The 27,274-nt window shown below is 41.9% G+C and overlaps 1 protein-coding gene across 1 annotated transcript; it reads right to left on the reverse strand.

The window, feature by feature from the left end:
• Window positions 1-1,608: 1,608 nt before the first annotated feature.
• Window positions 1,609-27,227, reverse strand: fam163b.L (family with sequence similarity 163 member B L homeolog). The gene is made up of 3 exons (XM_018229467.2): window positions 27,017-27,227; window positions 4,637-4,752; window positions 1,609-4,238 (listed from the first exon to the last, which is right to left on the reverse strand). The coding sequence occupies exons 2-3, from the start codon at window positions 4,727-4,729 to the stop codon at window positions 3,855-3,857; spliced, it is 477 nt and encodes a 158-aa protein (XP_018084956.1). The 5' UTR covers window positions 4,730-4,752; window positions 27,017-27,227; the 3' UTR covers window positions 1,609-3,854.
• Between the last annotated feature and the right edge of the window lie 47 nt (window positions 27,228-27,274).

Raw genomic sequence — 27,274 nt, forward strand, 5'->3', positions numbered from 1 at the left:
TTTGCCTTTTGCACTGGAGCATTAAAAACTGCCTCTAAAATAGTCATTTGATGAATTCCTTCAGCACCCGATGATGTCGCAATGTAAAATGGAAGCCCTAAACAGCACCCCTTTGGCGTGAGATTTCTTTCATAAAACCTTTAATAAATGTGTATTCGTCACAGGTTTGTCATTAACTTTGCATCAGCAGCAAGTTACCGGCCAGCTTATTATTGCCTCTGTCTAATTGCAACATTATCTAGCCCTTACCTCTTATACCTCATATTTTATCTGTACAGTTCAACCACCCAGTCTCTCAAGGATAATGTCACACCTTTTAGGGGCACAATAAAAACGTGCTGGGTACAGGGTGGTACGCACAATGGGTCTGGATTGGTAGATTGCGTATGCACATTAAATATGGATGGCTGGGAAAAAGAGATCGGGCCAAATAAATTAGGTAAACAGGAAGAAAACGGTAACACAAAATTACATTTTTAACACAATATTTTTTCCCCTAAACTTTTGGTCCATTGGCATACATTTATTGTTATATACTGTCGATAACAATTACCCCAGAATAAATTTGGAGTTTACTTAAAATATTTTGCAACTGAATAGAAGGGATACAAAGCAACTGAATAAAAGGGATAAAAACGGCTATACGATTATATATGATAAATGAAAAGTCAAAAGTGGATATTTCCTTAGAAAAATATATATTTCTGGAAAGTTGCTAACTCCTGACCTATTTAGGCTGTCCAATTGCAGGTAGTACCCTTCAATGGAACTATCATTATTTTTAAAACTTCCCATAAATCGTCCATTAAACTGTTGTTTAGATTAGAAAATCTGTTTGTGAGTTGCTCAACCTACCATGCTGTGAGTCACTGACAGATTTCCTCTGCTCTTATTGGCTGATTCCAATATGTTGTCAATGCACTACTGACAAAAAGCATGGTTGGGTTGTTTTAGCAGGAAAAACGTAGCTACTGATTTCTCAAAAACAACTGAAAAAATACTTTTGAAAATGAAAATTTTTAACGTACGCTATATTCTGGTTGCATGTTGGTAGCGATGACAGTTCCCCTTTAATGTGTCTGGGTGGCTGTGCAGAGTTGAAGAGGCTAATTCAAGGCTAAATTTCATTTCTAACCAAAATAGGTTTTGATAAGAAAGTAATGTGACAGCTATCTGACCTATTTTTCTAAAATCTTTGAGCTGTCCACTAATTAAACACATTAATCATCATTTCATTTGTCTGTGACCAACTCCATATGCACCACTGCACTTTGTCATTCTGATCTAGATATATCTTCCAATTACTATGGGTTTCTTCCACAGCTTCCCACCAAGATGAAATGTTTTCCGACATTTGAAAATTAGGTTTTTATATAATAATGTCGAAACTGGAGTAATCTTTTACTTACTGGATAATTGTCTGTGTGTCATCTTCGGAGAATTTCAAGGAAGTTGCCATTGTGTTCCATTGTGTTATGAGGCATCTCAAACTGACTCTGCTTGACATTTCTGGGAATAATTTATAGTCATTACAAAACTCACACAATAAAGTGCACTGGAACGTTAACAATAAATCAGTCTGCATTGTTTGAAGGCCGTTTTTTTTTGAAGTACTTCGCAAGTCTGTAAATTAAATCTGTGCCAAAATGCCATGTCATAAACTACAAATTACACAAAATTTCTTTGTATGCAAGCTGAATTTTTCCACGAAATATCTCATCATTATCTGATTTATTGGCTTCATTGTCCCAAGGCTTTAAATAAACTCAGTCAATGTGGCAAAGTTCAACTCATAAATGTCTAGGGATGCACCGAATCCACTATTTTATGATTTGTCCGAATTACTGATCCGTTGTGAAAGGCCCGAATCTTAACCCTAATTTGCATATGTAAATTAGGGGCAAAAATGGGACATTTGGAAAAAAATTGACTTACTTGTTTGAGTGGAGAAAAGTCACATGATGTTTTAGATAAATGTTGCAAATATATTGTTCAATAACTTACACTTTTTAAGAGACCTAAAGGGCCAGATTCACTGTTATAAGAGAAAAAGAACTTTTCAAATAATTTAATATATGTTGGAGAAAATTTCTACTTGGACCAAATAGATTTTCATTGACTTTTTGAATCAAAACGGCACTTGAAAACCGCTTGAATGCTTTTGTACTTTTCAAGAGAAACTGTTGCAAAAGGAACGAAATCCTGAATTTGACCTTTGGGAAAATACTGTTACACAAATTTTGTAGAAACTATTTCGTTTATTAGTAGTGGATCTGCAGATTCTGCACATAGTTTGGAAACTTAAAATTTAGAATCTAACATCTCTGAATCCAACATTAGAAGAAGCAGTTTTTGGGGAGCTCCTTGGGGTCACTTGCCTCTTCTTTTATGCCCATAAGGATTACTGCAAGATATTGAAGACGTTGGTCATGGTAAATGGCTTGTACTTGTGTATGACTCTAATATGGTCTTCTGTACAAAGTGATAGTATTCATTCCCTCGTCTGATCATGATCCCTGAGAGAGACACCCCTACCTGGCAAACTTCGCCATAGATATTATTATGCAGTAGAGTCCTTGGTGCTCGAGAGTAAGAATATTGGAAGAACAATAGGTACAGCGATTAACTTGACTAGAGCTTTTCAATGTCATTGACAACATGGGCATGGTTGTCCATGCCCAGGTCATTACTCCCTGCTCTCTGCTACGCAATTAGAAAGAATGCAAGAGGAAGCATCAGGGGGGTAGGGCACAGGTTACCACCAACTGGACACGCAACCATCCATATTAAATAATATAAATGGGGATATCCAACAATATAAGCAACTAGTCACACAATCTTTTATTATGTCATTTTCCAGCGTACGAAAAACTGCCTTCATATAGAGCCCAACCCCACTTCTAAAAACCTTTAACTGTATTTAAAATCTAATTATGTCACTTCCTGAGCCAGCTGCCATTTACTTCCTCTGCTGCATAAAATCTCAATCATCTTCTCCCCCCCCAACCCCTTTCACTCGGTGATTCTCGTCTACATTCACGCATAAAATACGTTACTCTTGTATTAAAATACAATGGAAGAACTTCTCCAAAAAAAAAAAAGATTAAATTCAACCTTTAAAGCAATACTGACTCATTATTGCAGCACCCCCCCTGTGATTACAGATACAAAATTGCACAAAAGGGAAACCCCCTAGCATTCTGATATTTATATAGCTTTAAAAAAATCTCTCAAATTGTCACGTTTCAGTTGAAAGGTTCCTCAATATTTTCCTTCCCACCCTCAATGCAATTCTTTCTCTTTTTTTGCCGACTATTTGTGATTATAGATTTGAACAGTTTTCTGTACATATTGTATAAATACATTCATCAGTTTAAAACACATTTCACTTCATGAAAAAGCTCAGAGAACTATGAACGGAGTGGGGGAGTACAAGCACTGGCTGGAAAGCTTTTTGCTATAGGAGTCGTACTGTGCTTTTTTTTTTTGTTTTTCTTTCTTATTTGTTCTTTTTGCTTCATTGCACAAATGGAGGAATTATCCACCTCATTTTAGAAAGGCTTGGGAATTTAATTTTCCATCAATTTTTCCACAAGCCTAAGGGATGGATTTAAAAAGAAGATAATTGGTACCATTGGCTGCCCATAGAACAGTGTAGCTCAGATAATTGGTACCGTTAGGCTGCCCAAAGAACAAAGTAGCTTGGATCATGTCAGTCCAGTTGGCCTCGCACATTAGTGCTTATACTGTGGCTGTGGGAATAGACTTCTCTCTGGTACATTGGTACCGTTACGCTGCCCAAAGCACAGAGTTGCTGCTGGGATCATGTCAGTCCAGTTGGTGGTTCCATGGCCTCACACATCGGTGCTTATACTTCGACTGCGGGAAAAGGCTTCTCTCATGGCAGATAAGCGGTTGGGATTTAGAAGCTGCAAATTGCTCACATTAACCGGAAGTTCAATCTCCTCCTGGCTGATCGTCTTGTAAGCAATACGTTCCCCTCCATTGTGGATCTCCTCAGGGGGGTGCAGGAGGAAGGCTGGAGGTTCATAGTGGGTGCAACCCTGGCAGACGCTCCTGCAGTGTTGGTGCTTCTTGTTGTAAGGTGAGGAGTATACGGAAGGACCATTTGCCAGAGCTATATTCCGGTTGTTGTGCATAGGAGGGAAACGGGAATGGACTGCAAAGTCAGGTTCCTCCTCATCTTCTTCTGAATCTTCCTTCTTGCAGCAGTAATACTGTGGTAGCAAAACACAATGTTCAGTTCAGTCATTTTCTCACACCATAAAAGAAACACTTCCAATGGCTTTACCACCATAGATTTCAAGAGTACGGTTCGCTAATTACCTGGGTTAAGTACTTAAAGTATAAATGTCTAGCTACCACTGAATAAAGATAATGTCTACCCAATGAATGAAGCACAGGCTTACCTAGAAGACATTTGTAGAATAGCTATGTCCAATTTCTGCCATTTCTACTCCTTTCTCTCTGCCATGTTTGCCCTTTGTGATGTCAGAATGACAATAAATAGTATTCTTGGGCAAAAGGAATGACATGCAACAAACACTGAGGGAAGACTGAACAGAAAAAACGGCGTGTCAGCCTACTGTCCACTGATTTACAGGACTGCACGTACCTGGAGTCTACAGTAGCAGAGAACGGCTATAATACAGAGAAGGATTACAGTCGCTAATATTCCACCGGTGATGACCACAGTCCCGGCTGTCATTCGACCTTCTCTCCATTAACCACCTAAAACACAAAGAAAAGATTTATCAAATGGGAATGTCCAGCAGCTGATGTTGTGGGCCTTTTAATGGCTACTTACGCTAAAGCTATTGATCCAATGGGGGGGGGGGATGAGCTAAAATGCAATGGATTTGGAATGCATTAAGGGAAATCTATAGCGGCAACACAACTTTTTCTTGGTTGAAGGCACATTTCGAAGATATATATATGAATAAGGTGTTAGCACCTTGACAGAAGCCATTTACAATTAGTTTTTATGTGTTTTATGTGAAACACCACATACTGGGATTTTTCCTTGCTAATCTGGAAGAGTGTGGCCAAAACCAAAACACGACATGCACATCACTGGCTATAGCTGCTTGACCTTTAATAAGTACATAAATGTTCTTGTCCAGTCCTCCACCCCTAAATTCTCACACTGTATGTCAATCCTTGCCCCAACCAAGCTTGTTAAAAGGAGAACAAAATCCTTCCCACAAACTCAGGGCCCCTCCATTGCTCCCTTCCTATAACTCCACATGCTTCAGCTGGAGAATTTAGATAGATAAGGATCTGAAGCGGCATTAGAGATGACACCTGTTAAGCCCACTGCACAATTTTTATAATAGGTGCAAGATAACGGATGGTGAGTATAGGGAGTGATGAAGGGGTCCTAGAGAAAGGGATTCGTTTTTTTAATTTTTTAGCCCAACCAGTATATCCATCATGAATTCCCCAGACCCTCTTCCACTCAGATGGCAGCTTAAAAGCTGGAAAAGGGAGCCTGGAGTCTCTATTAGTTTAAGTTTTTAGGAGTAGTTTAAGTTCCCACCAGGGGCATAACTACAGAGGAAGCAGACCCTGCAGCTGCAGGGGGGCCCCATGAGGCCCTAATTTATGAGCAATTTCAACATATATTCGTAAAATACCCCTCTGGATATGTTGGGGCCCTAAAATTAATTTGCTGTTGGGCCCAGTATGATTTAGTTACACCACTGGTTCACATTACAGAAATACTAATTTAGCAGTTACTTACAGAATTGGCTTAATCAAATGGAAAGAAATAAGATCAAATGGTTCAACCACTAAGAATTACACTGCATCACATAAGGGCAAAGAACAAATCAAAACATATATATTTAACGCCAAGATAATTTGCTTTTAATATAAGCTATATTGTGCAGATGTGGAAGAGCAGATCGGAATTATGAAACTAAGAGTGATGAATAACGCTGGGCTTAGAGGTAGATGTTCCCCTTGATATTGTTTTCGCCAAAAAAAGCTTCAAATATTCTACCAGTTCAGCTGCCAATAGGACCAAACAAGGGCTGCCCTGCAACGTCTAGATCCTACGCTCGCGTCTTGTTGTATATCAAGAGATTTTGCATGGATAAACACAAATAAGCTGCTAAAATCCATACACTTCTGAACAAGGAATTCTGTAAGGTGAGTACTATTAAAAAATAACTTTTTTTAATTAAAGTCATGCGGGCAACAAGATTACTAATTTTTGGGTGGAGGGGTGTATAATGATAAAATTATACCAGAACCAGTAAAAAAAAGAAAAAATGCTGCTAATCCACCCCCTTGAAACTATTAATTGTTGAACATGGCTTGTAGGAATGCACGTAATCCTTTGTGTTTAGCTGAAACAAGTCCAACCCATGTCATGTGACTTTAGGGCTATGGACAACTGAATATATTTTTTATGAACACATGATGGAATTTCGTCATAACAATTTCAATAAACAACGTAGGTTTCAGATTCCTTTGGATATTCCTTAAAATCTTTGGTGGAGGATTCGGTATTCTTTATGGACTTGGTGCCCCACTTGCTTGTCGTTAAGGATGCAATGAATACAAGATTTGGCTAAGGGGCTTATTTATGGATATTTGGATTTCCTTTTTTTCTATTTTTCAAATTTTTCTCTAATAATTTGTGTTTTTTTTTAATTTGATTAAGATGTATTAAGTGTAAAAAATACTCTAAAGCAAACTGTTGTAGCCAAGGTCCTACAGAAGCCAGTGGGAGCTGTGCTGATCCTATTGGACCTTTTTTTTACCATTCAGGTTTTAGGATTTTTTGGAGGTTTTAGAGGTATTTGTACTTTTTTCCATATTGTTTAGCATTTTTTTCTAACTCTAATCATGGTTTCAGAAAGCTCTGATAACACTAAACTTTGACCTTCAATAAATGGGCCTCTAAATCTTAATTTTTTGCAGGATTTTGATTCAACCAAATCTTTAGCGCTCAGCCAAACTGAAACAAAATTAAAGTCAGTTTCAAGAACTGGAAAAGTCTGGACATGGAAAAGAGGTTAGTTTTGGAGTCCCCCTTGGGGACCTATAGAGTGAGAGAGAAACAATAAACCAGCACAAGAAATACCAGCAAATGTCACATGTCACACAGCCACCTCAACTGGCCCGACCAGTGACTGGGTAATATCCGATAAACCAGTAAGCCTAGGAAACCACCTTCATTGGCTTTTCACACCGCAGGAGTTGGCGGGGAGCTTACAATTCCAAACGACTGGGGGGGAAAGGAGATCAATTGGAAATGTTATGAGTTTTTGTAAATTAGGTCTTATTCACTTGGGTGCCGATAATTAAACCTCAGAGAGGCAAAGAAAGAAATGAAGGTAACAAATTATCTTTGTTGAGCTGATTTATTGATAATTAGTGTACAATGGGCCCAGTAGGTAATTAAAGCATAGCAGGCAGTCAAATCATGTGCATTGCCCTTGGCAGCAGCATAAGTCCTATGTAATGTTTATTGCTCTCCCGTAGGACATGGGGAGCGACAAGAGGGAACATTCTAGGGCCCAGTGCAGAAAAGGACAACGAGTAAGTAAAACTAGAGCATTACGTCTTAATTCAGGTGGCTAAAGCAGTTGAAAAATGGAATGTGTGACAATAACCACGACCCACAGAATGCCATTTTGGTAAATATGAGGCAATTACAGTGTAGCTGTATTTTCCGAAGTTTGCCTCCACTACTGAAATAATTCCATGCCCCTTAGGAATAAAATAAGATGAGTCTCTCTCTCCTGCCTGCCCTTAAATATATGATAAATCATGTCTGCTGGGGAAGGGAAGCGAAGGAGTCATATCAGCCTGTTGGGACCCTCCACTATGACCTGATAATGATACCACCGGATAGACAGATTCAGCCTGACAGCTGCCCTTCAGGGAACCCAGACAGACAATATACGTGCCATAATGGCTGTACTAGTGCACTCCACTGCTTCCTGGTGATACCAGAATTCTCAACCAGAATGTATAATATGTTTTTTGGGGGGCGAAGATGCTTCAGATTATCCACCCTGCTGCCAGATCACACCCATTTACTCAGGGAAATAACAGCTTCACAGGCCAAAACAATAAATATTTCAGCAATTCCACTATTTACTACTTGCAGCTGACTTGCTGATTTCGGTAACGGCGCCAGCAGACAGTGCATGTTAGTTCGCCAAAAACTATCGACTGCTGGGAACCTAAAAGCAACAGCTGAGAGATTCTGGTACATTATCAGTCTCCATTGTCTGCATAGTGTCTGTGCAATGGAGGGAAGGTCCTACCAGTCGTATACAAGGGAACGTGAAGAAAAGCTCGCTCAGTATTTGTGTAGGTAGGTTTTCTAGTCACTTAAGGTGTGTTCTTCCATAAGGCTAGTAAACCTTCAGGATTTCTATCCAACACAAACTATAGTTGCTAATTCTCCAGATGTTCACATTTTGTGATTGTCCAACAACTGCCAATGTATGGTGCTACAGAGAGAGAGAGAGGGAGGGAGCCATAGTTTGTACCCATCTCAATGTGTGGGAAACCACAACACAACCCTTTGGTATTACAGCACCAGCTCTGCACAACTGTCACGTACCAACAGAGTATTCTGTCGCAGTTACTCTTGCCTTCAAGTGACGGTTCATCCCAACACACCATGCAGCCATGGACCATATCCAATAGTGTAAACATGGCACTGCAGTGCGAATTAGATATTTTATAAAGAAAAGTACAATATAAACAGGAATATTAGAGTGAACAAACCCTGTGTCTGTCTACAGGCCACCCAAAGAATGCACTGGTATCCAAAAGCGGTCGCTGGTTCCCTCTTGTGTGAGACAAAGAGAATGCAGATGGGTTTTCTGCTTCAGATACAGAAGGCAATGAAGTCCATTTGTGTAGCTCTGAAAATCACAATCTCAAAATCATATCTCCTGCTTTTCTGCCTGAACTCATCAAGAAACCATAACGCAAGCAGGAGGAGCTGCTGTGCCCAACATGTTCTCCCTGTACAACTGAATGTGGCAAAGGAGCCTTGTGTGGTTCTACCAGCACCAAAGTGGAGACTGGCATGATGCCACTGATGATAAAGGACATACTAACCAAAAAAATCTGAGAGCAGAAGTCCGAGAGATGTACTTTTAGCTGCAAGAAGGCGAAACTAAGGAGGAAAGTCTTGCATTTGGAGCACAGAAAAACTTGTGCATGTCAGATGTGCTGCCATGGATCCTACTAAATTTTTAATCCATCCCAAAGGACCATAAACAGTTTAAAAGCTTTATTACATTCAAAGTGAGTCTTAAGTCTCACACTCTTCCCACACTCGTCTTTCAGTTACATCTTGTGACCTAAAGCAAAGTACATACACCCTCTCTCCATCTTTTAATATGCTTCATTAGGTGCACTACTTTCAGATGCAGCTACAGTAGAGGTATGTGCAATGCCCCTGACTTGATTTCCATTTCAGGAGAACATAACTGTGAAGTTCAGTTTTTCAATCAGAGGCTCTCAAACAGGGGGCCCAGACTGCATATATTTTACCAGTACCCTGGAACTATAGCAGGGTGACTGTTACCCCAATGTTTCTATATATCTGTAACCTTGTTATGAGCTAAGGGGGCCCAGTCTGAAGGCCAGTTAGGGGGAGATTTGGGGTGAGTGCTTATTTGTACCCTGGGTACCCCTGGAACTATAGCAGGGTGACTGTTACCCCAATGTTTCTATATATCTGTAACCTTGTTATGAGCTAAGGGGGCCCAGTCTGAAGGCCAGTTAGGGGGAGATTTGGGGTGAGTGCTTATTTGTACCCTGGGTACCCCTGGAACTATAGCACAGTGACTGTTACCCCAATGTTTCTATATATCTGTAACCTTGTTATGAGCTAAGGGAGCCCAGTCTGAAGGTCAGTTAGGGGGAGATTTGGGGTGAGTGTTTATTTGTACCCTGGGTACCCCTGGAACTATAGCAGGGTGACACCCCAATGTTTCTATATATCTGTAACCTTGTTATGAGCTAAGGGGGCCCAGTCTGAAGGTCAGTTAGGGGGAGATTTGGGGTGAGTGCTTATTTGTGCCCTGGGTACCCCTGGAACTATAGCAGGGTGACTGTACCCCAATGTTTCTATATATCTGTAACCTTGTTATGAGCTAAAGAGAGCCAGCCTGAAGGCCAGTTAGAGGGAGATTTGGGGTGAGTGCTTATTTGTACCCTGGGTACCCCTGGAACTATAGCAGGGTGACACCCCAATGTTTATATATATCTGCAACCTGGTTATCTACTAAGGGGGCCCAGCCTGAACCCCAGGTATACACTGGTGTGTTAAAATATATCATTTAGCTTAGCATAGTGAATTTTCCCTCTATAAACAATGAGATGTAACTGCATTCAGAACGCACATGTTAAGATTTTCCCAATCCACACAGCCGGAATCTCCTTTTCAGAAATCCTCCCTTTTCCCTGGAAGGCAGCTCTGCTGATGAACCAAGTAGCTGTTTTATAAAAAAAAAAAAAAATCACTGACCCACTTATAGACTGTTTCTAATGCAAGTCCATATGGCTGCTCTACAGGCATTATGTAATCATACAGGCCCTCAGGAGTCTCCACACCAAGGAATTGTGTGTGCGTGTTTTGTTTTTTTCTTTTAAAGACGTTCTAAAATCACAAAATAACAGCAATGGTTACTCCATGTCTCACACAGCAAACACTCTTATTTATTAGTCACAGTGCTGAGGATTCTAGTAGGGGAGGCTGGTACACCAACAAGCTAACCAAAACCAGAATGTCTCTACTAATCATACCTTCCAGTCCTGATTTAATAAACCGTTCCCGGCATTTTTCAAAGCGAGTACGTGAAAGAGCAGCTTGTAACTCCATCGTACTGCACTTTATGACCATATTAATTCATCACTCAAGTCACATTACATCGCTTGGTGAAAAAGGCCTGGGCAACTTTATTAAGCACCAATGAATTTGCAATAACCTTTAGGTTTAATATTAAAGGTTACATTTAGCTAAATAGGCAGAGCATGCCCCCAACATGCCGTCAGGAACCACTAATTTATAGTAGCTGGATTGTTATAGCAGTTCCGATTATTAAGAGTCACTTTATCTCTCTTGCTGACCGATCTCTCTGCATGGAAATTAAACTGATCTTATGGAGACAACGGTTTCTACAATGCATGGAACGTGGGAAGAATGTCACCGAGGGGCATCAAGAAGTGACTCATCGTGTGTGGGTTTATTGATACTCCTCGACCCAGCAGGAATGTTGTGGGTCATGGTTCTGATGAAAGCAGCTGCAAGCAGGCAGGGACACAGATCAGATGCTTGTGCACCAAACCTTCATGGAGGTAAACAAAATTACTGATGGTAAATCCATGTTCATTTTACTGTAGCTGCCATCCAAAAAGGCTTTTTGTGACCTCACCTTGCGCCAATGTCTTCAGCAGCATCTCCAGCTTTGGTATCAAGAAGATACAGTACAATCTGACATGTAGATAAAACTTGTTTGAGTTGGCACACAACAAGAAACAAGGAAAGAACAGTGAACCCCCTTAAGTTAGGACTTTCCATACTTAATACTAAATTACTAGGAAACGCATTGGTATACTTTAAGATCCTGTGATTAATGACACGTCTGTGCCCTTGGTTTATCCTGATCTGTTCCTGGCCTGAAACGCAAAGTTTACAGCTAATCAAATTGATTGTTTTTTCATTCTGAGTAATTAGTCTGTTGTGTTCTTCCACGCAAAACACCTGCCATCAGCATCCGCTCCTTTTCTGCTTAATTGCTCCTGTTCCTCAAAAAATGATATTCTCCTGATTCCTTCATACTCTGCTTGAATACTGAGATATTTCTTTTCATTTTTCTTATTTTTCCCCCATCCAATAGGAGAATTTGAAGGATAGGGCAGAAAAAAAGGCAAATATAGTGTATGAGCTCCTTGAGACTCCTTTTTTTAAGTGATCAGTTGCCCTGTTGAATTTCTAAAGCTACAGGTCTCTCGGTTTGCCCTAATCAATGAAGATCACTTCGAAGGACGGTAACAAAGAGACGGAACTTTCAATCTGATCATTTCATCCTAATATAATCAATCTGACAGCAAATGATGCAGTGTACTCTAGTGGAACAACCAAGCTCTTTGACCTGCTCAGACTCGACTTCATATTTCCGCTTCATAATGCCTCTGTGTTGGAAATCTCTTCTGAGTGACTGGAGCTGTGGCTGAGGAATAAAAATGAAAACGCTACACTGCCATATTGTCCACCTGACAGAGGTAGTGGATACTGCAGTTAGAAATCGGATATCCCATTCAATATGCTATATAGCACCAAACCCAGTATGAGAAATTTTAGCTGTGAGATTTTTGGTAAAATTGGATATTCAAAAATGATTAAAAAGCAGAACAGACCACAAGTGCCAAATTCACGGTGCAAGGGTGAATTTGGTGCAAGGGTGCTTACATGGGTGTCTTACTCTCTTAATTGCACTGAATGTCATCCATCACTTGGCTGTATCTAACTTCCCAGGTAGGGAATCCAAAAACCATAGGCTTAGCTATAGGTGGGACATTTTGAGTCAGAAAAACATTCAACACTAGATTATCCTGGGTTTTCTGTTGCCTAGAAGCCAACCATCTTCTGCTGCCCCTTCTTTCAATCCCTTCTCTTCCTCTATTTTCTTCCCCCAAATACCCTTGCCTTCTCACCCCTCCCTTCCTATGGAGATCCCTTTCTCCCTCTCCTCCCATCACCCTTCTCATTTCCCTTTCAATACTCCCTGTCTCCTTCCTAATATGTCCCCTTGACCCATCCATTTTATCCTTCCCTCTTTTTTTCCTCTTTCCTTCTCCTATTTCAATTTTAACTTTAAAAAGAAACAACACTCAATACTCAAGAAGTCGGCAACTGAGCAGAGCTCTCCAAAAAGACAAACTTTTCTCCATTTCTTCTCATTCTTTCTTATTTCTTTTGCTACTTGTTTCTGTCCCAAACCGTTTCATCCATTCTTTCCCTTCTCTCTCATCACCTCATGTTCAATTTACCTTAGTTTCTCACTGCCTTTTACATCTCCCTCCATCCCTTTCCCTTTCTCCTCAACTTTTTCCTCTTCTTGCTTTCTTCATTCTCTACCTCTACAAAAATATTCAGGCTAAAACCAGTCAAGAAATGACTCCAAATAAACCACAGATAAGAAGGGATAGAGGCATATCAAAGGTAATACTGTGTGGCAACAGTCAACTTGTTGCAACACTGCAGTAACTGAGGGGCCACTTCCACATGTGATCAAACTGATCCATGCACTTTCAAACATTTGACATATGGCAGATGTTTGTTATTCTGGCCAGACACTGAATTATAGGCTATAAACCCAAGACTAATTGAATTACTCACATAATACCTTTAATTCTTTGCCTCATGCAGACTAAATCAAATCTATAAGCATGAATGGAGCTAACGGCTGCACTGTTGTCCGTGTACATTGCAGCCTTCACTATGGCATTACAGGCAGGCTATACACTGTAGTAGCTAATGATTGTTAGTAGTCTGGGCAGGCAATGAAATTACTAGTAAGGCCTGAAAACTAATTCAATTGGGTATAGATGGCTCTCCAGTCACCTTCACGGAGCTCCTGATCTGTATCTGTGTCCCCTTCAACATTAGTCAGACAATGTACTCCATTATAAATCCATTGGACAAGAAAGTTGTCATAATGTACAGAATGGGTTTGCTGAGATGGGAAGAACCTGACTGCACAGATCCCTTCCCTGACCTCAACCCAACTTGACCTGTGGAATGAATTGGAACCCAGCTGTGGGCCAGGCCTGATACCCAACATCAAGGGCCAACTGCACTAATGCTCTTATGGCTGCATGGAACAATGTTCCAACATAACATCTAGTGGTAACTGATCTATATAGAACCCTAATATCAACCCAACTAAACTCCTGTGGGATGAACTGGAATGCCCACTGCGAGCTGCACATGATCCAAACGTACTACAACTCTTGTAGCTTAATGGAAGCAAAATCCTATCCAGTTTTCCAACATCTAGAGGGAACCTTCCCAGAAGGGTAGAGGCAGCAACTTTATATTAATCACCATGGCTTTGGAATGAGATGTTGACAGGCAGGTCTCCCCATACTTTTACCACATCTTCAATAAGGCCTGGAGATGACTGGGACTTATGGAACTAGTAGAGCAGAAGAGATATGAAGGCTTTTGTTTGGCAGAGAGAAAAAAAGCAATGGTTGAATGCTGGCTGCAGTGCTAGACTTGTGGAAAGTAGGAAATGCAAAAGCTACGAAGCACGTCAGGCAGCCAAGTCATTGTGGATTCTACATTCTATGGTAGTACAAGGGGAGATAGGTTAAACATGATTGAGCTTCTTAAATACATAACGTGCCCTCTCTGCCTGCTACAATTCACAACATGATGTGTAAGGAGCTCTAGGCTCTGTAAAATGAGATACAGAACATCACTGGGGGAGCAATGGACAACATTAAAATGAGGAGCAAAGGGAATGTAATTACCAAGGGATGGTAGATTTTTTTCACTCTGCACAGAAATAAGTTATTAGGCAACCTGCTGATGAGCCATAATTCCCCTTAAATACTCAGCATCAAAGGGCTCTGTGCTGGAATCTGAAAAGAGCAGACATAGATCAGGTTGTTTGTTGCAGACGAGAGGGATAGGATTTGCCGCTCTCTGTGTCTCTCGGCAGAGCTGGAACATGTTTACAATTTTTTTACGGATTTACTTTTAACATGAAGGGAAAAAAGGGAAAGTGTCTGCACAGCTCAACGGAACCTTTGCACATCAATTGCTCTGCACAAACTCTGAACTCAGGAAGCCAGTGATGGATCGAAAATGGGACTGGGACTGTCCATAATAACATTAATACACAATAATAAAACATTACCCATGGCATGACTCAATCACTCCTCAACTACACCCTGTTATGCCCCAAGCATGCCCATTAACAGGTTTTATGTACCTCAAGGTCACATCTGGCTTTCATGGCCAACCCTGCAGGTTGGTTATATGGCCATGGAACTTTTCAATGACCTGTCATATCCTTCGATTTTACATAGGGGTACATAATTCCCTTATTAATTCCTTCCTGTAGCTGCCGGCAGAGTAACTATCTCTTGCATTAACCTGGAAGCCTTTTCATTAAGAAATATCGTAGAGCTCTTTCGGCTGATTAAATACAGGGATTTGCTCTTTCTGAGAGGTGCTTCACTCAATCACCGGCTGTTTTGTTAGCTGCGCCAATCAGACACACACTGTGGCGTACCTTGCAGTCTATGGCATAAATCGGGTCAACTAGCTGAAAGTGACTCGACAATCAATGACTTGTAAACAAAGGATCTCAATTTGTAGAAGTCAAGAGTGTTCTTTAACATTTCCCTCTTTTTCTAAGCCTCTCCAATGATCACCATTCCTCATATCAACTCCCATTATATGCTATCTACCTGGTACCAATTTCTTCTATTTCTAATTGAAATTCTAGAACAATTAAGCCAGATACTAACAGTCAAACATGGAGACAACCCAAAAAGTGCCTCACACTAGCTGTTGGCTTGGACTTAAAGCTCAGGGGGCAAGAGAAGAGAGGCCAGAGGGCCAAAATAAACAACAATGAACCAAAAGAATGACCAGAAGCATAATCAAACAGGTCTATCTGCTTGCTGGTTCCTCACCCATCATCAAGCAGTAAGAGGGTGGGCAGTAAAGGTATAACTCATTCTGAACAACACCAAACACTAGATATCAGCAACATCATGCATCAAGGCCACCAAAGGTTCTTAACATGATTATCAACATGGCACTCTTGCAATGGCCACCTAGTTTTTGACCATATAGGCAATTGTGGGGCTGGAAATGCCTTCTGTGAGAAAGAGATATTTATCAATTTCAGCATACAGGTATGGGGTCCATGATGTAAACGTCCTGAGACCTGAGGTTCGTCCAGGATAATACAGTAGGTCTTTCCATAATATGACACATCATGACTTTGGCATCAACATGTATTTATGTTAGTTACCATTAAATACAAGGTCAACAAACCACAAGATACTTTAGACTAGGAATATAGGGAATGTGTTTGGTTAGGATGTTACAAGAATACAATCTGTGACAAGCTACATCAGCAAAAGGTGTTCATGTGTATCTGGGGAATAAAACCAGCAATCTTTCACTATCGCATCCAATTTCTATTTCTAATAGGCCCCTTAGCAGCAGGTCAACATATTGATTAAACAGAGCCTAGCGAATTGGCGGATTGCACATAACTCTTGTGTCTCTCCACACTTATTACACATTTCCTTCCTCTGCCGCATGAACAGCCTCTGTATTTTTATTGATCATTTTATCAAAGCTGAACATATACAGCAAAACTATTCTGGAATCCTAAACCTGCAGTATTTTTAGTCTCGGACTAAAAGTTATTCAAGTGCCCAAGCTTTAGGGAGTTATGGGAGCACTTACTCATGAGGTCAAGCAAATAACTAGTAATAAATGTTTAGAAGAAGTGATCTAGCCTAAAGGCTCTTCCAGCTATGCTTTGCTTTTCACAGTTTCTCTTCATGTTCTAGAATTAAACAGCTGCCCTTCTTCTGAAAAAGAAGTGGAACAGTTCCTGTGGAGCAATGGTCATGAAAGAAGATAAAGTTATATTTCTAAATTACAAATCTTCATTACACCAACCAGCTAAAACCAAATCCCACTAAGTGGTCCAACATTTGGTAAGTTCAACTATGCAATAAACACGCAGCTTGCAATTATCCTGTGTGCCTTGGGATTCTTTCTGCCCAACATTTGGTAAGGTCAGGCATGCAGATAAATAAAACTTTAGGTTAACAGTCATCTTGCTATAGTTCCAGGGGTACCCAGGGCACGAATAAACACTCACCCCAAATCTCCCCCTAACTGGCCTTCAGACTGGGCCCCCTTAGCTCATAACAAGGTTACAGATATATAGAAACATTGGGGTGTCACCCTGATATAGTTCCAGGGCTACCCAGGGTACAAATAAACACTCACCCAAAATCTCCCCCTAACTGACCTTCAGACTGGGCCCCCTTAGCTCATAACAAGGTTACAGATATATAGAAACATTGGGGTAACAGTCACCCTGCTATAGTTCCAGGGGTACCCAGGGTACAAATAAGCACTCACCCCAAATCTCCCCCTAACTGACCTTCACACTGGGCCCCCTTAGCTCATAACAAGGTTACAGATATATAGAAACATTGGGGTAACAGTCACCCTGCTATAGTTCCAGGGGTACCCAGGGCACAAATAAGCACTCACCCCAAATCTCCCCCTAACTGACCTTCAGACTGGGCCCCCTTAGCTCATAACAAGGTTACAGATATATAGAAACATTGGGGTGTCACCCTGCTATAGTTCCAGGGGTACCCAGGGTACAAATAAGCACTCACCCCAAATCTCCCCCTAACTGACCTTCAGACTGGGCCCCCTTAGCTCATAACAAGGTTACAGATATATAGAAACATTGGGGTAACAGTCACCCTGCTATAGTTCCAGGGGTACCCAGGGCACAAATAAACACTCACCCCAAATCTCCCCCTAATTGGCCTTCAGGCTGGCTACACATATATAGAAACATACCATAAAGGGCTTTCCACTGAAAAGAATCACTACTAGTTTTTACCTCCACAAATAGAAGTTCTGGGGACTGACGGGTCCAATGATCCAACACAGATCACACATCTGATTAGATTACAGACTGGAAGCCTGATCCGAGTACGGTGGAGCAGATGTGGATGGGATTTTTATGTAGCCCCATGCATATAATATAAGGAGCACTGAAAGGGAAACATTAAAGGTTTCACATTCTTGCTGTACATGGAGCGACCCACTGAGGACCTGACCATGTAGAGTGGCTTCTCTGCACACCGGATACAAGTGTTTGGAAGAGAAGCCTTGTTACCTTACCCCCACAGAAACCGACTTTCCACGTCAGCCTGAACAGGATAAGATGTAAACAGGTCACCCATGCTCCGGCTCTTGTACATCAAGAAGGATATAAGATCTGACATGTAGAAAGGGAAAAAATGTGCATGCATTTTCTATGAGCCGAGCGAGACAAAGGAGGGTGTGGGGGTGGGGGGGTTATACTTGTGAGCACAATAAGCTAACATGGCAAGAGAAGGCAAATATCCATCATGTTGGAATATGTCAGGGAAGTTACTATTATAACAAAGGTCTCTGTTTCTACAAAGAACATGAAAGTCTTTGCTCCTCCAGGTGTTGAGTAACGGCCTCCAGCCTCCGCCCAGCACTTACGGTTCTATATAGTCCTTTAACTACTTGCACAAGCCCACAAGGCACAGGAAACACTGAATCAGCTTATAGTAAATAAAGGATTTCATTTTCTAGTGGGTAACAAGCTGTCCTTGATGAGCTCACAACCATATTAACACATTGACCCTTGTTAAGATTGTAGGTGGGGTAGAGAAGCAGCGGAAGTTGTTTTTAATAGTGATGTTTGGGTTGGCCCATGGATTGGGCAGGGTTCGAGCTTTGCCTCCAATGGCGGTGGGTCACAGTCAGGTAGCCATATTTGCCACTAGTCCAGCCCCTGCCTGGCGTCACTACCCCTGTCCCACCCCACTATTGACAATGCAATGCTTATTTATATACTCCTGTTTGACCCGTACCCACTGGTTAAATCAGAGATGGGGCAAGCGCAGCTATAGAAGTCAGTTTGGTTAGCCGAGCTGTTGTTGGGTCTGGGAAAAATCTTGTACATCACTAGTTTCTAATTTATTCAGCCAAATCGAATTTGAAATCTTGAATTCATGGTGTTTATCCTTTAAGATGGTGAGAACTGAAAATTCAGACAAATTCCTTTTTTTTTTTAATTTCCCCTTACTTTCCAATCAAAACTGTAAGAATCCCCCCCCCCCATTCTCATTTACATTCGACCCGGAAATTAGATTTCTGCCACCGCTCAACAGAAATATTCCGTCTAAGGTCTGGGATTTATTTCCAAGCAGACGGGAAGAGTACATTTTTATTAGCACTTTCTGGAGGCTTCCCTGCACCATACAAATCAACCTGATTAACCAGCATTGGATACACCACTCATTCCAGAACCAGAGAAGGGCTAGTTATCTTGAATGGAACTTTTAGCATGAAGCGGACAACAGAATTCATTGACATCTCTCTGGCTTAAAGGACAAGGAAACCCATTTGTATATTATACTTCATCTACTGAGTCCCACCTGTTCTCACCAATACTGCCCTATACAGTATGCCTGTAACTGTATATGCCTGTAAAATGCAAAGTGGAGTTGGTAGCTCCTATCTCTTGACTTTTTCCAGCTCGATGGAAGTGATCATCAACCAGACCCATGCATGGATGAAGTTAGTCTCAGATCAGCTTCAACTGCGCTTGCTCCTGGCCGTCAGCTAGGAAAAGTGGCCAGAGATGGAGCCTTCAACCCCACTACACTACTCTGCGTATTAATACGTAGGTATGGGCAAACAGAGCAGAATTGGGGAGTGGGAGTAGTTTTCTTGTCCTTGATCATTGGTTGCTGGGGTCAGTGAACGTCCTCAACAACCAGATACGGTTCCAAACTGCAACCTGGAGAAAAGCAGAGTAGGAGGGGGTAATCATCCAAAAACATACAGTAAAACCCAACAGAAAATATGCTTTCAATAGGTCCATCTATACCATAGCAAAGGTCAATATAAAGGGGAACAGTCCCTGTCAATACGACCGGATTGGATCCTGCAATTTTCCATGAACGGAGAAAATGCAGGAAATATTTGCATGTTGTATGGGCTACTATATGATCCTGCGAGGAAGGAGATTTTGATGTGGCTTAAGTAATAACCCCAGTTGCACTGAAGATATAAACCAGGTTTTCGAGCAGCAGAATGTAAGAAAAAAAGTGAGAATCGGAAGACCTATAAAAATCAAAGAACGTACAGTAGACTTTATGGAGATAATATATGGCTCCTGCACCGCATCTTTTGATTACGTTCTGAGATGGAGCTTTAGCACTGGGGAGATCAATACCGTGCCGACCCCATTACTCCTGGACTGCAGCACAGCCTGTTTAAAAACAAGAACTGCACCGTAAACAGAAAGACCGTCCAGCAATGGCTTCTCTCTTCAGCTTATGATACCGGCACAGGAGAGCATTTTTCCAGCTTACTTCGTTAATTAGAGACAACAATCGTATGTGTGCATAAATGTACTGGAGGCTAAATCCTGGGTGTTTAAGTTGAGATACTTTTCTGGTGAGCTCTACCATGATGGCGATTCCATATTCCAAAATCCAGCTGTACCTAGGGGAAAGGAGTGGATGTATGGTTCAATCACTAGACAGTGACAGACCTATCTTAGGTTCCAGTGTCTCAATCTCTCGATCTTTCTGTTCCACTGGCAGATTTACAGGGTTGGAAATGATGGTCACAGTTGAGGGCCACCTGCTGACTTCTGCACCACTTCCATCTTTATTGTGCAAATTACCCCCCCCCCCTTGCCATTACAACTCCTACACTGGCTTCTGATGATACTTGCCCCTTGTTCAGTGATGTACTTGGTAGGGGTTTGTGAGTTGACACTCATATGCCAGCCATCTCCTGCGCCAGCAGCACATACATAGAGAGGGGCCTCCATGGGTCCAAGAACACAAATGACCTGATATACTCTACCTTTTCCATAAATAATGACTTGAACCAAGGTATATTCCCATATCATTGGTATGAATGGGGGCAACTGTATTCCCTAAGACTCCTATGCCATTCTCCCTCTAGACATTACACCCACTCTCCAGCTTCTCCACCATGGATGAGACTCCTTGACACAGGGTTTGTATTGATACAGTAGCTATGTTCTGGAGGAGCGAGCATGAGGAAGGTCAGTACTAAATGGGCCTTTCTTCTATTCAGTCCACTCCGTCTGCATATTAAGATGAATCTGGATAATTATAATGATCCCTCTGGGACGATGGAGCCCTGAGTGCGAGGATTTTCCAGCTGGACACATACAACACGGTGACCCAGTAAACTAGACAGAGAGGCCCTTGTCTTATAAATTATGCTGATGATATTTTTATAAGCGTAAAATTCCTCGAACCCCAGGGAAATAGCTGTCCTGCCCTCGGAATGCATTACAGGATGACTGCGCGTTGAATATCTAAACAGAGAGATTAAACACATTTACATCTTGCCTGCTCCATCCCTGACGACTTGAAAAGGTAATTGCTTGGGGTCCTGTGCCAAAATCTAGCCGCTCTACTCTGAATACGGCTCTGATTCTATGTATATTGCTCCATGATAGTCCCTGCATCAAAGCACCGCCCAGGAGATAACAGGAAGCCTAGTTCAACTGAAGCTTGAAGCTTTTGGACTTGTTTGATAATATCATCTGAAGTCAATGAGCAGATTGTTCAGTGGTTGCTAATCACTGCCAATCATTGTTCTATATGCATCATGGTTTTGGACTGGTGTTAGTACTCGGTGCTGCTGCTGATCGCCTCTGAGTACTAACACTCAACATGACCTATGTGAAATTAGAGGAAAATTGTGAAATAAAAGGCAACACCCATTTAAATGAAAAACGAAGAGACTTTTAAGGGCAAGTCAGATATCAAGCCATGAATGCTCTGCCGTTCCTGCAGACATTTAATTGATTCCAGTAAATGGGAGGGGGTGGGGAACAAAAGAGCCATGGTAAACCGGTGATGGATTGCGCCAATCTGCCACTGTGTCATCTATCACTCTACGGACCCCTACACCAGACCTGCAATTATCCATTACACTGAAGAATCAAAGCGTATATATTACGGCATAATCACAGCAAACGTCCGGACCCTTGCAATAGCAGCACAAAAGCAAATCCCTCTGCTCCGGGATATTCTGGTCTTAATCTATCGGAGCCAGATCAGGCCTTCTGCGGTACCTTTAATAGTATCATATAGCATGAAGAATGGAGAAGAACCTATCCATATAAAGAAGAGCAGTCTCATTCATAGGATAGGACGAGTTTCATGATAAGATTTAAATAACATAAGGGGGCAACAGGTCCAGCCACATTCCTTCCAAGCGGTGAGATGAGCCCCTACATTGAATCCTAGAATACCAATAGATATTGGGCCCATAAATACATGTTCAATGGTCCTGCAGTTAAGCATCCCTATGATAGATTGAGCCCGGGTCTACTGCCATCAAGCCCATGTTGGCTGCAGTGGGATCCAGTGAAGGAACGGGTCTTTGTCAGTCAGTTGGTGTGCTTCCCCTTTATTCCTCAGTTTATCATTTGGTTAATTATGCCTGTTACTCTTACACGAATACCTTACTGAATTCAACCCTTGTTTTTGGTATGAAACAAATTATAAATGCTCCAATACTTGATGGATACACAAGCCAATGCCCCTACACATTTCTGCCACAGAAGAAAATGGCATTGCCCTCCTGTAGCTCCCAGTGTTCTGACCGAACAACAACGTTATTTTCCAAAGTCAGGAATAATTGTGAGGGCGGCAGTAAATCACTGTCACTAATTCTGCTCGTTATTAGGCAATGTAATTATTTTCCTCTGCTCGCTCTGCGGAATCAAAGGGTACATGGGATTTAAGCCTAATTACTCCCATGCAAGGACCTGCTTATTTTCAACTCTCCACATATCAAATGCCCCAGGACGCTGGCGCTGAATCTGCCGGATTCCATTTCCCAGACCCAAAGCCATGCTGCTGCTTGCCAATTATTTTATTATTTTATATTGTTTTAAAATATTTTAAGTGATTTTTCGGATCAGCTCCCCATTCAGCTCGATCTCAATGGGAGGCAATTTATGGCTACCAGGTACAATGACATTACTAATTATTCTGTGCTCACTACTTTGAGGAACCAGTTGGGGAAGAGCACGGTCCATATTTAGTGGGTTTGCTGAGATGGAAAGAACCTGACCTCAACCCAATTAAATCCTGTGAAATTAATTGGAACCCTGATTATGAGCCTGATCCCCAACATCAGTGCCCAAACTCACTAATGCTCTTGTGGCTGAATGGAAGCAACTCCCAGCAACAATGTTCGAACATCTAGTGGTAACCTTCCCAGAAGAATAGGGGCAGTTATAGCAAAGGGAGGGTCAACTGCATCCCCTTAGGTTGGGAGGAGATGTTGGTCATATCATGTAGTTACAGTGGTCCGATACGGCACATGTACAGTTATATTACAAGTATGTATATATTGCTGATAATGGCATGGGAAGAGGTAATGAGAGAACTGCTGATCATTGAGGAGCAGTTGGGTGGACACTTACAGATAAGGTTACGGATATGAGACAGAGCCAAGTTATACACTGAGCTTAAAATGTCAGCGAGACAAGCTGTTACCTTGAATGGTAGCACTAGCAATGCATGGAAGAGGAAATTAGTGAGGGGCATAAGGAGCCAGAGAGAAATAATGGATATTGAAAGGTCAACTTCCACCAGGGCTTCATGATATTCAACTCTGTTGACAGTGCTGGACAACTAGTCGCCCACCCATGACGCCCCCGCAGGGGAATTTATAAATATCTCGGCCAGATACCAGAAGGGGTAACTCCTACATCAGTAATGACCACCTATTCACCAACAGCTACAATACCGCAAGAGCATCCTGAAATTTTGCAGTTCATGAGGAGGGACACTAGCGGCCTCCCTGTCTCAGTTCATATGAGGAGATCCTTCCACCTCAGTTGAATTTATAAAAGTCTTGGTTGGTTATCAGCCGCTCTATGCCGGCCCCCACTTCCCTCTGTAAGAGACAGGCCATGGGATGGATTGATTGATTCATGGAAATGAGATTCCTCCTTGGGCCGTGACACTACAAGGGTACAGAAAGAGCGGCAGTGACAAAGCTGGTTTCAGGATGAAATCATAACGCCCCATTGTTAAAAAGTCAGAAAGCCAGCGAAGCAGCACCATCAACTCAATTCCCAGTGCAGAGCAGGATCATTCTCTGCATCCTTATGTAATAAATGCATAGTTATACTCGGGAGTGTCTGAATAAGGATTCCCCCATTGTACCTACAGAGGCTCCAGGGGTAGGTACTACAAGGAATTATCGCATTATTTCAGAAAAAGGGAAACATTAAATGCAAAACAGAAGTGAAGAGCTGTGCCACACAATGTGGGTGTACATACACCATGGTACACCTGAAAAAAGTACTATACCCCACATGTGCCTGCCCAGGGAAACAAAATGGCAGTCCCCACACATGTGTCTACATACAAATATACAGAGAAGGAATGTTCTGGGCACACAATAAGCTATACCCTCATACTGTACTGTCTAAGGGAATCAATATGGCACCTCCTCCTCCCATATGTATAAATACAAATATACAGAGAAGGAATGTTCTGGGCACACAATAAGCTATACCCTCATACTGTACTGTCTAAGGGAATCAATATGGCACCTCCTCCCATATGTATAAATACAAATATACAGAGAAGGAATGTTCTGGGCACACAATAAGCTATACCCTCATACTGTACTGTCTAAGGGAATCAATATGGCACCTCCCTCCTCCCATATGTATAAATACAAATATACAGAGAAGGAATGTTCTGGGCACACAATAAGTTATACCCACATACTGTACTGTCTAAGGGAATCAATATGGCACCTCCTCCCATATGTATAAATACAAATATACAGAGAAGGAATGTTCTGGGCACACAATAAGCTATACCCTCATACTGTACTGTCTAAGGGAATCAATATGGCACCTCCTCCCATATGTTTAAATACAAATATACAGAGAAGGAATGTTCTGGGCACACAATAAGCTATACCCTCATACTGTACTGTCTAAGGGAATCAATATGGCACCTCCTCCTCCCATATGTATAAATAAAAATATACAGAGAAGGAATGTTCTGGGCACACAATAAGCTATACCCTCATACTGTACTGTCTAAGGGAATCAATATGGCACCTCCTCCTCCCATATGTATAAATACAAATATACAGAGAAGGAATGTTCTGGGCACACAATAAGCTATACCCTCATACTGTACTGTCTAAGGGAATCAATATGGCACCTCCTCCTCCCATATGTATAAATACAAATATACAGAGAAGGAATGTTCTGGGCACACAATAAGCTATACCCTCATACTGTACTGTCTAAGGGAATCAATATGGCACCTCCTCCTCCCATATGTATAAATACAAATATACAGAGAAGGAATGTTCTGGGCACACAATAAGCTATACCCTCTTACTGTACTGTCTAAGGGAAACATTATGGCACCCCTTCAATATGGCTGAACTTTTCCCCCATGTACTATAAAGGCCTCGGTGCAAGGCTGCACTAACAATACCAACACCCACACCTCATCAGATAATAAAAACCTACATGGGTCATTATCATATTAATTAAAATATTGGTATGCAAATTTATGCTCCCATTTCAAATAAACAACCCTAAGGCTCTAAACCTCCCTGCGGTTGTCTATTTACTTGTATGGGAAACGCCTGACTGGAGCTTTTCAGTCTGGGCATGCTGTGGGCAGTTTTAGGGCTGAGTTAATGCCCATGTGCCATCAATTTAAACCACGCATTTTCCATCATTAGTAGTGGGTACTAGACATAGCTTCCCAGTGATATGAATTGCAAAGAACCTGGGTCCAGTAAGTGCACCATCAGAGCATCACCCTACGGCTGGAGGACCCACTGAGAGATGCCCTTGCCATGAGCCGCAGAGCTATATGTTTAACACCCACAGCTTAATAAAAACATCAAGGTTGAAGGTTATTTCCCTCAATAGAGAGAACTGGAATTTTGATGAGGCCAAACAAAAAAAAAAACAGATTGACCTCAATGCCATTTCCCCAACAGGTCACCGAATAAAGTGTAACCCGAGCCCCCCACCCGCTCTCTTATTCCTCCGAGCAGAATAATTCATGGGAGAGAACGTAAATAATCCCAAGCGCCAGCCATGCATTTTACTGCAACATGCATTGACCTTTACATATAGGAATGAATCTCCCTCCTATTCCTCTAGTTGTGATTTAATGGACTCCCAGTTGGGGGGGGTGCTTTTTTTTTTTTTAAAAGAACGGATGCTGAAAGTCCCAACAAGGGTCAGAGCACAAACACTATGGAGGTGGATTTAAAAGTCACATATAAACCAGGTTATGCTGAAGGAGCCTGGTGGAAAGTGTTGCAGATGCAACCCTGCAGTTGGTCCATCCTGCATTTGTGTAACAGCTAAAAAAAATTTAGCAGTCCTGACTCAGAATGCACAAAAACTAACCTTGAAGCCTAATAATGAATGAAACCCAAGAAAATTACATATACAGGTGGGATCAGACTCACCGGCCGCAACAACTGACTTCATTCCTCATAACAAGGAAGCAAAGCATGAACAGGCGTACCACAGCCTGCTATCATACTGAACCCACGACATGCATAAAATAAAGGAAGATTTTGCATGGAAAAATGATCTGGATTAAAGGGGAAGTGTTTAAGTCCTCACTATGGATTTTTATTTCCCATGGGGGAAGACCAAAACAACCCCAGTGCAGCCCAAAATGAATCTACTGGACAACATGGAATAAGCAGCAGCGAGAAACAATCTCCAACCATAAACAGAAGAGGGTTAAAGTCACAGCATAGGAAGGGTGTTTAGGAGCACCCTACCAACACAATGATTGTGGGACGTGGCAATACAAAGTAACACAACATGCAAATGCTATACAGGGGCAAGAGTCAAGATTAATTTTTAACCCTGCACTGGCTGTATATTCCTGAAACATAGTGGGGTCCACGGAGGGTTCTCAGCTACACCCTGCGTTTAGGGAAGAAGCCAGCTGGTCTTTGGGGGACCCCACTAATAAAAGGAGGAATATCCCAGTGGTCTTCCCCAAGCTTAAGACAGAGTCAAGAAATAAAGTTGATGCATAACAGACCCTGATAGTAGCTGCCCCATCTCTGCTCCCCCCCCCCCCCAATGGGTCTCACCTTTAAACATTGGGGGTCCTCCTGCAGTCAGGTGAGGTCCAGCAGCCACACCATTGAGTCTGAAGTGTCCTGCCCAGAGCCTGCAAGGTGCAACAGAGAAGGTGGAAGGCTGGGGGCAGATTGTAGAGGATGGAGGGGAGGCAGGAGGTTGCGCTGCGCTGGATGCTGGAGACACTGAGCCTAAAGCGCTGTCCCCTCTGCTGATGTGATGTTCTGGGCACGCGCAACGGGGACGCGCACACGCCAGTCTTTGCACGC

Source organism: Xenopus laevis, chromosome 8L, assembly GCF_017654675.1.
Source record: "Xenopus laevis strain J_2021 chromosome 8L, Xenopus_laevis_v10.1, whole genome shotgun sequence".
Taxonomy (NCBI): domain Eukaryota; kingdom Metazoa; phylum Chordata; class Amphibia; order Anura; family Pipidae; genus Xenopus; species Xenopus laevis.

What these genes read in the sequence shown, in the direction of transcription:
- fam163b.L (XM_018229467.2), bottom strand. Translation starts at nt 4,729, where the DNA reads ATGACAGCCGGGACTGTGGTCATCACCGGTGGAATATTAGCGACTGTA. An exon ending in TCTGCTACTGTAGACTCCAG is followed by an intron (nt 4,239 to 4,636) that starts GTACGTGCAGTC and finishes TTGCTACCACAG; the next exon opens with TATTACTGCTGCAAGAAGGA.